Source organism: Chenopodium album, chromosome 20 (assembly GCF_948465745.1).
Source record: "Chenopodium album chromosome 20, dcCheAlbu1.1, whole genome shotgun sequence".
NCBI classification, from domain to species: Eukaryota; Viridiplantae; Streptophyta; class Magnoliopsida; order Caryophyllales; family Amaranthaceae; genus Chenopodium; species Chenopodium album.
The window spans coordinates 3,872,275-3,884,752 of NC_137853.1; the positions used below are offsets into that span (position 1 = coordinate 3,872,275).

Here is a 12,478-nt window from a genome sequence, read left to right on the forward strand (position 1 = left end):
ATTTTTTTGCCATACAAACTTTTGCTTTTTCTCAGAAACTTAGCCTAATTGTTCTCATCTGCACTTACAAACTCTGTTTAAGAGGATGAGTGTTTCTACTTTATAAACATGATAGAAGGCTTGATTATATCTTAACTGGTTAGTCATGCATACTTTCTTTTTGGACAATTTCTTTGCAAAAACATCCTATGCAGTATTAGAATGCTCTTATTTCTAGTATGTACCTAGATGGTTAGATCATCATGAAGATGTGTAGATCATGTTTTCAGTGGGTCAGATCTCTATTTGTCAAGAAGGTTCTCAAGGTTTATTTATAAATTGAGGATTTTGCAGATGGTAGTCCTTGGATTTTACGAGAATATAATAAGATATCTTATTTATTAAACGTCAGATATGCAAGTAATGGTGCGTTTGGATAGAAGGAAATGGAGGGAAAGGAAGAGAAAGGAAATAGGGGGATGGGGTATCTTTCATTTGGATAACAAATAAGGAAGGAAGGGAATTGGAGGGAAGGGAAATGGAGGGATTAAATTGAAAGAAATTAAGTCCTCCAACAATGGAGAGATTTGGAAGGAAAACTCCTTTCTCTTCCCTCCCCTTCCTTTCTCTTCCCTCCCCTTCACCTCCCTCCCCTTTCTTTCCAATTTCTTTATCCAAACACACCGTAAGTCATGTCGCCATGATGAGAACAACTCTTCCTGCATTAACTCGAGTAGTTGCATTAAACTGTGATGATGAAGAAGTAATTAAAAATATTAGAAACAAACAAAACATAAAGCAAAACAGTTTTTCTGTTGACAAATATCCATGTTTATGTCTGTCACATCCTCTGTTATATATCAAGTTGTGTGAAATGCTATGCATGAGCTTCATTGTACACCATAGTCTATCTTTACACCTGTGACCCGTCTTTAGCTGAGATTTAATGATGTGGGATAGTTATGTAAAATGCTTTTTAAATGCTTGAAAAACGCTTAATAAATTTAGTTTGTGTAGTAGAATCGAAATATAACAATGTGGATTATGGAAACCAGTTGATGGACTTGAGTTGACTTAGCTTGTGATTTAATGCATGTGATGTGCCATGAGTATGTAAAAGATAATTTCTGGAGCCTATTTCTGAATACTGGCTGAATGTGGCTTCTGATCAAGAGTTGTTAAGGGTGCATACAGTTGAAATTCTCAAGGCCTGATAGATTTGTACTTATTCTTCTTTGTGTTCATGTTCATGTTCTGCTATTAATCACATAATATGAATGTTTGTTTTAGACAGAAAGGGGAAATGATTTTTTTTTTGGTTTCTTGTATGATTTTGGCAGGAAGCTTGTCAGTGGATGATATTGCTGGCTTAACAGAAATATTTATGTCAATAGTTACTGATAATTGTAATGCTATCACATTCAAAGAGCTCAAAGCTGGTTTGAGAAGATGGTTCAAACCTCAAAGATTAGAGATGTGTGATCTGAAAAGTGCGGTAAGAATTTAGCTATTATGAAATGGAATATCTCTTTTGCAATTTCTCAACTGCTACTCCATTACTAAACCTTCTTGTTTGTTGCTGTTTGATAATCTTCTTTGCTGCAATTGTTTCTTTACTTTCAGATTTGGCAATAATGGATTTGGTAACAGTGTTAGTCAGCTTATTTACTTGACTGATGACCTCTTTTTGCTAGTTTTTCTTTAACTGATCAGACAAATTGAAGTAGGATTGCAAGAATATAATAGGATTTGTATACGAGTTAAGACTGAGCCTGAAAGTAATGGTGATTTTATGTATTATAAGCATTATTACTTGTATTGATTAATTTTTTTATTTACCCTTAATGCATGTGTTGCTTACCTGAGGCATGTCCATAAGAAGATACACCTTGCATGCATTCACCTTGTACTCTAACCAAGTTCTACTTGGTAAGTGTTTAGCTTTATTATATTGTGGTCAACATTCAAAAGGGCAAGTTTTACCAGGGAAATGTTAGGGGTGTGATTTCCTTCCCCCAACCCTCAAGGTGCCTAGGCTTCTATGATAGGGGCTCACTCCTAAGATGGAAGGCCTGACTCAAGCCCCATACTCGTACCTATCCAAATCGAGCACCTTTTCCATATGAATTTATTATTCTTTTAGTTAATATACTTCATTTCAAATTTAATTTGACTATCCATTGGGTTTCCCTGACCAATTAGGCATTAGTTGTTAGATCATTTGTAACAAGAATAAATTATACAAATCCAATGTTCTGCTTCTACAGCCTATAATGCATTTTTCATTTTTCAGTAGTGTATCTCTGCAATGTTATCAGCTCTTCGGCGCACCTTTGATCATGTAAAAATATTGGATAGACCGTATAATCACTATGATTTGTTACCTTAATTAAAGATTTCTAATTGTGTGGTACTTGACTACGTGTAGAGCGGATCTTTGTATGTAACCTAAGAAAACAGCAAATATGTAGCTGTAAGCTGTAAAGTCCCAAAACTCACTCCAGTCTTATGTCTTAATAGTGAGAGCCTATAATTTTAACTGCAGAAATTCTTAAGTCTTTTTCTATCTCTTACTCTTAGCCTTGTAAATCTCCCTTAATCACATTTGATTTTATTTTCATCAGCAGCAGTCATGGAAGGGGAATTGAAGAGATTGAGAGGAGTTGTTCCAACGTACACCGGAAAATGGGGTGCTCTAACCAGTGTGGGAAGGAAGAGATATTGGCTCGGAACTTATGAAAGAGAAATCGATGCAGCTGTTGCGTATGACAGAGCGTGTCTGAAGCTTTGTAGACATAAGTTACTCAATTTTTCATTTGATACTAATGAGTGTGAGTTTCAAAGCAACTACTCTTTCGAAACCATAGTATCCATGATAAAAGATGGAACTTATCCTGAGAATTATGCTCAGTTTTTGGCCAAGCTGCATGAACCAGTTATGGTGTTTGGCGTGCGAATTGGCTAAAGACCTTAAACCCTAGTCCTGTTTAGATCCTTTGATGAATCTTTGTTTCTGGTTATTTGATAAACTGAAAGTGTTTGTATCCCCAAGTTGCAAGAACCAGTTATGCAGTTTGGCGTGCAAATTGTCTAAAGACCTTAAACCCTAGTCCTGTTTAAATCCTTTGATAAATCTTTGTTTCTGGTTATTTTCTCACAATTAGATCAATCTTTTGGTGCTTTATGTAGAAGATTGTCATTTAAAGTTTATCCTATGAATGTTTTAAGACTTAAATTTATATATCATGCTTTATTTGTTTTTGATCTGTTATTCACATCAATAATTAGCCTATTGGCTGTTGAACTTCTCTCTACATCGCTTCAGATGCGGGGAGAGTAGTTCGACAAATAGAATTGAAAATAATTATCCAGTAAATGCAGGTAGAGTACTTTTTAGACATTCTTATATCCTCCATTACAATCGGAGAAAATTTCAATGCCTGCCTATTATTTGTGCACTGTCATCGACGGATTCTGGATTTTGTGGATTATTGTCTTAATTATACATCTCTGGGATTATTGAGAATCATATAAGTAGAAGTATATCTTTCTATAGTACTTTGAATTTGTATTTTGCTGTTTTATAGGATAAAAATTGATTAAAGCAAACATCTTAATAAAAACTAAATAAATTAATACACAATCATATACGTTCGCAAAAATAACATTATAAAAAAAAAATCACAATTTAGCTAGTGTATATAATATAATTTTGAATAACTGAACCTATCCACAAGTTGTTGTGAAACTCAGTTACGTCGCTAGCATCAACTATAATGTCTGTATCCAAGCTTTCTAAGATCGTTCCGGAATCATTAACTTTGATTGGTTTAGTTGGATTTTGAGAAATCCAAAAATCACCATTTGTATTCCGGTTGATGTTATCCGGTCGTCCTGAAAGCTGGATAAATAGCTCGGCGGTTCCAGCTTTAGGACCGGTAAGCCAATACTTTTGCACTTGATAGGTTGTTGTTTCTGTAACAAGAATATAGTTTCTGTAACAAGAATATAGTCTTTATTCTTGCTCAATGCAACCCCATTTGCAAAAGAAAGACCTCGCATTAGAACAGTTACACGCCTTGACTTGGGATCATATCTTAATAGCCTTCCACTTCGATCACTTCTATTAATCGCCCGAAATTCCCTATACATACAAAAAGAGTTAGCCCTTACACAACTAGAAAATATTACTCTATTATGCGTGAATCGAAATAAATTGAATCAATTATATACCATCGATGATAACGGGAACTTGAATCTGTAAAATACACCCGACCGGTCTCAGAATCAATATCCAAAGAGTTTAAAAAACGAAATGGAATTTCTTCAACACTGGTTGCGATAGAAGTAGCAACACCACCCTTTCGATCAACCTTGACTAATCCAACACTTGAATCAGTCACATACAGTTCACACGTTGCTGTGTTAAACTTCAATCCCAACGGCCTACCACAATATTGTTCTGCAGGGGAGTCGTTCAATCCATCACATGCATCCGACCTAGAAAATACAAAATTCATTCCTTTATTAAAATTTAAGATATAAATTGATTATGATAAAAATTATTTTACTACTCCCTCCGTGTTTTAATAAGTGTTACACTTACCAAATCTGACCATGTGTTAATAAGTGTTACACTTCTTTATTTGGTAAAAAGATACATTTAAATATTATATATATCTCTCCCCTTTTAAATTATTAACCCCATTATCTTTCTTTAATTTATTTATTTTGCTTAACCTGATACTACGTGGACAATAAAGTGAAGTTCATGTAATGTCAAATTATAAAACTCAAAACGATTATATTGGTTAATCATAGAATAGAATTAGGACATTGAAAAATATGAATACCTCTCAGGATTAGTTATTGCAAAAACAGTCCATCCAACGGAATGACCTTGCCACTTGAGTATTCTACCATCCGAAACTCCAACATACGGACCATTGCCTTCACAATCAAATGCAATAGATTCGGCTCCAGTAGCACCATGTCCGAGTTCAAGACGATGATATTGTCTTCCCTGCGGATCACGTTCAATTCTAGGAGGTGTATGTGCTCTTCGAAAATATGGAAATTGGGATTGAGTTTGTAATATGAAATTATTAAAGAACAAAAACAAAAAACAAAAGATTGTGAGTTTTTGCATGGTTGAGTGATTTTTGACTTAGGGAAGAATTCTTAAAAACAACTAAAGCTAAATTGAAATTATTTTCTGAAAAACTCGTTAAATATTGATCCATAATTCCATATATATAGTGCTACAAATCTTATAATCCTATTCCTAATCATATTAAAACACCTAGAATCATACGTATAAGATGTATACAAAATATATCTAAATCTATGACAAATATTATCTTTTTGTAATATCTATAAGTATTGGCGCATAGCACCTATATGTTTTAAAAATATATAGGATGACAAAATGTACCACTACAGCCTAATAAGTGATAGGTGGTAGGTTTATTAGGAGAAAATAATCAACGACATAAGATATCAAAAAGTAACACCACATGTATAATAGTACAGAAAAAGTACTATTAATACAATTTATACCTTAATGGTACATTATAATACACAAAAATGTACCACTATAGAAAAATATCAAATGAAAAAATATAATAAAAACCCCATACTACCCTCCTATATGCATGCTAAATATATAGGTGCTATGCGCCTAGATGCACTCCTATCTATCATGTGTATTTTTTTTTATACGAATAGCTTTTTCCTACTGCCTCTAGGACTACTAGTTTTTTTTTTTTTTTTTTTAATGAATTCTTAAAGATTGACAACAATTTTTTTAAATGGATTTTCTAAAGCTGTCTTATTGTTTAATCTTATGTAGAATCTGTTTAAATTTTTGTACTAATAAAAAGCTAGTAACATATGGGTACTTTATAATTTTATATATTGTCATATGTTTACAATTTCCCCAAATTTAGGGCCTGTTCACATTTACTTAATTTCAGTTCAGTTTAGTTCAGCTCCAATCAGTTCAGTTCAGTTCAGTTCAGTTCAGTTCAGTTCAGTTCCAATCAGTTCATTTCAGTTCAGTTCAACTCTTAATTTCCCTCTCACATAAAATATTCATTTCAGCTCAATTCAGTTCAGTTCAGTTCAGTTCAGTAAATATGAACAGGCCCTTAGATGTTACACGGAGTATATTGTTTATAGTACCGGCCAAATTAACCTTCATAACAAATTTAATATTTCTTGCTTAGTAAATAAATACAAGAACCAATTATATTTATTTATTTATTATTTTTTTTAACAGCATAATTTACAAAGGTTTTTCTAAAAACAAATGAAAACGCAACAAAGAAAATATAAAAGAACCGCCTTCTACTAATGCCAATTTTTTGCTTTCATTCACATCCATTTTCACTTTCTCTCTCTTCAACAACTTCCTCACACCAGTCAATTGCTGAGTATTTTCTCATTTGATTCTTCAAGCTTTCTCTCTCTTCAAACTTCATCTTTTCACCATTATTAACTTTCTCTTTTCTTTACGCAACACAATTTCTTCCACTTTTTCTGGGTTTTTCTCCCTCCTCTGTTTTCATCTCTCTGTTTTATTTTTTAACAATGCAATTTCATCAAGATTTTCCAGATGGTTGTGACTCTGCAACCTCCTCAGTGAAGAAACCCTTCTTTGAAACGTCGTCGTTTCCTTCTCCTGAATCTTTCAAATGGTGGCGCAAAGCTTCTGCAACGAAGAGCAAGCCAAACTCCTCTGAAAAAGTTAAGAAAACCCCAGTTTTAATAAGGGAAATTAGTGGTGAAGATTTGAAGGTTGAAGGAAATGTGTATGATGGAAAGAAACCCAGATGTAATCTGTTTTCTGATGAGAAATCGAAGAATACCCACTTTCCAAAAATGGAAACTAAAACTGGGAATTCGAAGGTGAAGGAAAATGTTGAAGATTCTGATGTTCAACCCAAATGTGATGACAAATCGAAGAAATCACCATTGTTAGAGAAGGAAGATGAAGGAGAGAGAACGAGGGTTTTAGCAACTCTTAAGATGTTTAGAGAAAAATGCAAGGAAATTTCAAAATCAAAAGATGCAATTTCGAAGAAGAGAAATAGGATTGATTTTAGGGCTAAAGAAGAGTTAAGAAAAGAAGGGAAACTCAGAATTTGTTCTAGCAAAATTCTGGGTTCTGTACCTGGTGTTAAGATAGGAGATCGATTCGAGTACCGAGTTGAACTCAATATTATTGGACTTCATGGTAGAGTTCAACATGGAATTGATTACATGGAGTATTTGAATAGGTCACTTGCTACTTGTATAGTGGCTAAAGAAGGGTATGCAGATAAAATGAGTGATTATGAGGTGATTACTTACATGGGTGAAGGTGGCATTGTTAAGAATAAGGAGGGTGTTTTCTTTACTGATCAGAAGCTTACTAGGGGCAATCTTGCATTGAAGAACAGTATGATTGCGAAAACCGAGGTTCGTGTCATTAGGGGACTTAAGATTGCAGCTAAGTTTGGGAATTGGAGGAATGAATCATTTACTTATGTCTATGATGGGTTGTATAGAGTTGTGAGCTATGAGAAGAAGGTCGGACCGAGTAAGAATATGGTTTTCGAGTTCAAGCTGAAGAGGTGCCCTGGACAGGCTGTTGTTCCTTGGTTTAAGTTCAAGAATGCTTGAAATTTGTGGAGGTTTGAGATGATTTTAACCAGCCAAGTATGATTGGTATATAATTTTCTAACTCCTAGTTGAATAGCTATATAGAATTGATGAGTATGAATGCAAATATGCAATGTGTAAATGTGTAGGCATTTTGCTGATATTACATGTTATAGAGGATTTTGAGTAGTACTTTGAATTGTAAGGAGGATTTTAGGCTCATTGTAATAAATCTTGTTCTTGAATGTTATCTTGCACAATTTTCATTTTATGAGTAGTTTTTTGGACAAGTTTGGTTTGTTGTGCATGTTCTATACTGAATCTATGACTATGAATGGTTCTGTGATTTGCAGCTTGATTACTCATTGCCTAATTGGGGCTGAACTTACTAATTTTAAAGAGAGGATTAATTGGTATTGTTATTATGTATCATAGACAGTTATGGTTAGGGTTCGGCTTCTTTGGTTTACAAGATTGTTGAGATTTGAGAATGTGAGATTATAATCATATAATGTGTACATTTTGCAATTCTGTTTGAATGGATGATCCATTGAATGTTGTGCTGAAAAGCATGGAAAATAATGTGATTGATACTTCAGTGCTCCACCACATACTCATGAGTAGTCATGAACTCATGACCATAAAAACTGTTGTGTGTAGGTGCGGCTTTCATTGTGTGCTAGTAGAGAGGTTGTTTACTTAAGACCTGTAATTCTGAAGGCAATGAACTAAACATAGCCTAACCCTTTATTCTTCACCACATGACTCGCGTGAAAGCCTTACCGAGACTTGTGATTGAGCCCATGATTTACAGTGCTAAAGAGTGCCAATATTGACACTGTCAACTAAAGTAGCCAAGTGGTTGTCCTGTAAAAAGTTGATGCAGTAACTGTGAGTGTTTATGGTATCTGCTAATTTTCCAATAACCTACAGTACATCCATCCTCTTGTTTGTGAACAATAAGCCAATTATCTTATATTCTTATCTGTTCTATTCCACAGAATAAAGTTTGAAATTACCTTCATGGTATCTCTATAATCCTAGTAATGCACACTGCATATTTCTTCATTTGTTGAATTAGTTTCTTACTTTCAATGCTAATTGTTCTGTGAGTAGTTTGCGCTGTTATTTGCTGGATCATTCCTCTGTCATTGACTGTGCATTAGTGTGCCTCTTAATTCTTTGCTACAAATCCCTGATATCACTTCCACACATTCTTGCCTACATAGAAGTATCGACTGATAAATGTTTTGGGGGTGCACTGTTATGAACTTTCAGTTGTCTGTTAGAGTATGCATACAAATTCATCGACAAAGAGACTACTGATTCTTAACAAGTACGAGACAGATGTTGCTAAACTTTTCAGTAATCATGCATTATACCTTTATATAGAACTCTGTTTACAGCATACTAGAACTACCACTAAACCGTTGTATGTTTCATGTTTGTACGCATTGGTAATTGGGTGGTGAGAGAGTACATAGCTTCAAACATATGCATTCTGTAGTGGAGATAACATAGCAAAATTTGTAGTGTACATTTGGACGAGTAACAGCCATAGTGATAACACCACCTTCCTTGTGTCGAATGTACATGGTACAATCGGTTGTATCATGAACATGGTAGAACACTTATTTTCTTTTATTTACTTTCTTAAAATTTACATAGTTATTTTTCATGGCTCCATTTCTCAACCTCACACCAGCAGCAAACTCATCAGTTAAGTACATTTTTCCCTCTTTAATTTTCAGTCATTATCACTCCCACTCCACCCCACAGTAAGTCACCTAAAATTAATTTTGGTCTTCTCCTCTGTTTTTCTCTGAAATTTTCATCTATGAAATCTAACTTTGACCTCAGTTGTGGTTCCTCAAAGAGCCGACCCTTTGTCAAATCGCCATCGTTTGAAATTCCTGAATCATATAAATGGTGGCGCAAAGTCTCTGCTATCAAAACCAAACCAATTTCTACAGAAAGTGTTAAGAAAACCATTCAATCTTCAGCAATGAAATACAGAGATGATAATAATATTATTCATAAAAAAGCTGCTGGTAGCTTTAAACGCAAGGCATTTATGTTTTCTGATGAGAATTTGAAGAAAACCCCGTTAAACAGGAAGGAAGATGGAGGAGAAAGGGTGAGAGTTTTGAGAACTCTATCAATGTTCAGAGCGAAATGCAAGGAAATCTCAAGAACCCGAGTTTCGGTTTTTGTAAAGGATATAAGGAGGATTGATTTCAAAGCTAAGGAAGAGTTAATGAAACAGGGGGAAATCCAAATTTCTTCAAGCAAAGTCATAGGTCCTGTACCAGGTGTTGAAGTTGGGGATCGATTCGAGTACCGGGTTGAACTGACTATTGTAGGACTACACGGCAGAATTCAACATGGGATTGATTACATGGAGTATAAAGGGAAATCTCTTGTTACTTGTGTAGTGGCTAAAGAAGGGTACTTTGATAAAATGGATGATTCTCAGGTGATCACTTATACTGGGGAAGGCGGCATTGCTAGGAACAAGGAGGGAGTTTTTCCTACCTAAAGATCAGAAGCTTGTTAGTGGTAATCTTGCTATGAAGAATAGCATGATCGCCAAGAACGATGTTCGTGTCGTGAGGGGGCTTAGAGTTGGAGCTAAGTTTAAGGATGGGAGATACGATCCGATTGCTTACATCTATGATGGATTGTATAAGGTTGTGAGTTATGAAAAGAAGATAGGACCTTACAAGAATTTTATTTTCGACTTTAAGCTAAAGAGGTGTCCTGGGCAACCTGCTGTTCCTTGGTATAAGTTCAAAGTTGCTTGAAAATTACAGCAAGATATGGGATGTACGTTTCAGACTGATATATGCTGGCAGAAAAATATGGTGATTGGTATACAGTATTCGACTTATGCTTATAAGCTTTGAATTGCATTCCCCAAATTAATTATGTGTATAAGACTATAAGCTAAGTGTAGGATCTTGATACATTGGTAGGATGTTATATGTAAAGTTATATAGGGCTTTAGGCTAATGTAATAGTATTATATATGGACATATGGTTAGTTTTGTATCATCTATGGACATGCTTATAGTTTGTAGAAATTTTCTACAAATTTGTGTTGTTTAGCAGGTTTTCAAGGATTCAATTGGTATGCTTGTGTGATTATATTTGCTTGTGACTTGTGAGATTTACGATTCGTAACACAATCTCGCTCATTGGAGCCAATATTTTCAACCTGTTAATTTGCTTCAGTGGTTAACAGATTAAGGATTTAAGGGAATTGTGAAGGTACCCATTCTAGCAATATCTAGGCCTCACATGCTTAGATTATTGCAATTCATTACCCTTAGAGCTAAGTTTTGACCCTTGTGGGTAAAGATATCTAGCCCAGAGAATGAAAATCATTATTCATTCTTTTGATTCCAGATAGGTTGTTTCTTACAAACACGTGACCAAAATGTGATTGATTGACCTTTTACTAACACAAAGTACATAATCAGTTGATGTTGTGTTATCGAGACAATGCTTTAGTTTCTTTAAATATGAGTTGCAAGAGTGTTCATTCCCTAATCGCTATACTAGAAGTGTCGAGTGTGGATATTTATACTTGTATTAAAGGAGTCCAAACCTTAATTATAGAAATCTTTATTAATAATTAATCTTGATAGAATAAACTAATAGCTTTGTGGTTAATGTGTTAAGAGTTTAAGCTTATGATTGTGGGTTTGTAATCTTGTAAGATTCATATTCTAGAACTTTTGGAATGAAAAACTTGATTAAACATGGAGATCGAGCACCAATAATAATAATAATAATATTTCTTGTAAAATATGTACTTGTATCAATAGAATAACAAGAGTAACAGTCAGAAGAAGCTGCAAATTGAAAGAATAGAAGTAGTGCGGAGATTAATGTAGCAAAAATTGGTCTCTTATTTCTGTATCATTCGACCTCCGTTGTAGTGTTGTACCATTCATTCATTCTTGTAGTGGCAGATTGATGAAGACGGCGACAATTCGCAAATCAAAGGTAATGTGATTATTGTAGCCAAAATTGGCAACCCGTTCTCTATATCATTAAACCAAGTATAAGGATAATCAGTACTATATAAATAATATAAGTGGTATAAACAAGTACGACTAACAAGAACAATGCAAAATAGATACCTAAGATCGCTTTTTAAATTTTGTATGATGGTACATTCTCATTAAAAAACACCTGAACAATTAAGTTGTAATGAGTAACCCTAATTGTATTGTACTACGTCTATTATATAATTTTCATAATGAATCACAGACTGTTTTCAAATGGCTACAATTTAATTGAGGCCATTTTATAAAATTATATCACAACCATTTATTTGTATTGACCAATGTAAAGCATTGATATGGTTTACCTTTTATTTTATAATTAAAAAAATTTGATAAAAATAAAATAAAATAAATACCCCTCCGTCCCTAAATTACATTCCTAATTCTAGCATATATTCCTCACATAATAGACAGAAACAGGAATGTAATTTACGGAGGGAGTATCATATATGTTTTTATCAGTTTATCTTTCAGTTTCTTCGATTCTTTGTTTGCTTAGTTTGTGGGATTATTTTCATTGAAATTTATGAGTAATTTTATGCTTTTGAGCTCCATTGAATTCATTATTGGTGATTGCGTCCATTAATTATTTTTTTGGGTTTTGGGAGGTTAATTGTATAAAAATTATTTACGAAAAATACTGGAGAATTAGATAGTCGTCAAAGTGATGGCCAGTTGTTTTGGATCATAAAGATGCCAATTTATTAGGAGTACTAGAGTTTAAATTATAATAATCTAATTGAACTTCAATAAACGAAACCTGATCAATTTAATGAAGTTAC

The 12,478-nt window shown here is 33.9% G+C and overlaps 1 protein-coding gene and 1 pseudogene across 1 annotated transcript; one reads left to right on the forward strand and one right to left on the reverse strand.

Annotated features, from left to right (window-relative positions):
* The first annotated feature begins 2,611 nt into the window (after window positions 1-2,611).
* Window positions 2,612-2,944, forward strand: LOC145599205 (AP2/ERF and B3 domain-containing transcription factor At1g50680-like). The gene has a single exon (XM_081655613.1). It carries the CDS (start codon window positions 2,612-2,614, stop codon window positions 2,942-2,944), a length of 333 nt encoding a protein of 110 aa, XP_081511739.1.
* Window positions 2,945-3,667: 723 nt separating this feature from the next.
* LOC145599207 (protein STRICTOSIDINE SYNTHASE-LIKE 10 pseudogene) lies at window positions 3,668-5,128 on the reverse strand (annotated as a pseudogene).
* Window positions 5,129-12,478: the final 7,350 nt, after the last annotated feature.

Bases quoted from the DNA above. Each gene is read 5' to 3' on its own strand.
- LOC145599205 (XM_081655613.1), top strand. From the start codon at position 2,612: ATGGAAGGGGAATTGAAGAGATTGAGAGGAGTTGTTCCAACGTACACC.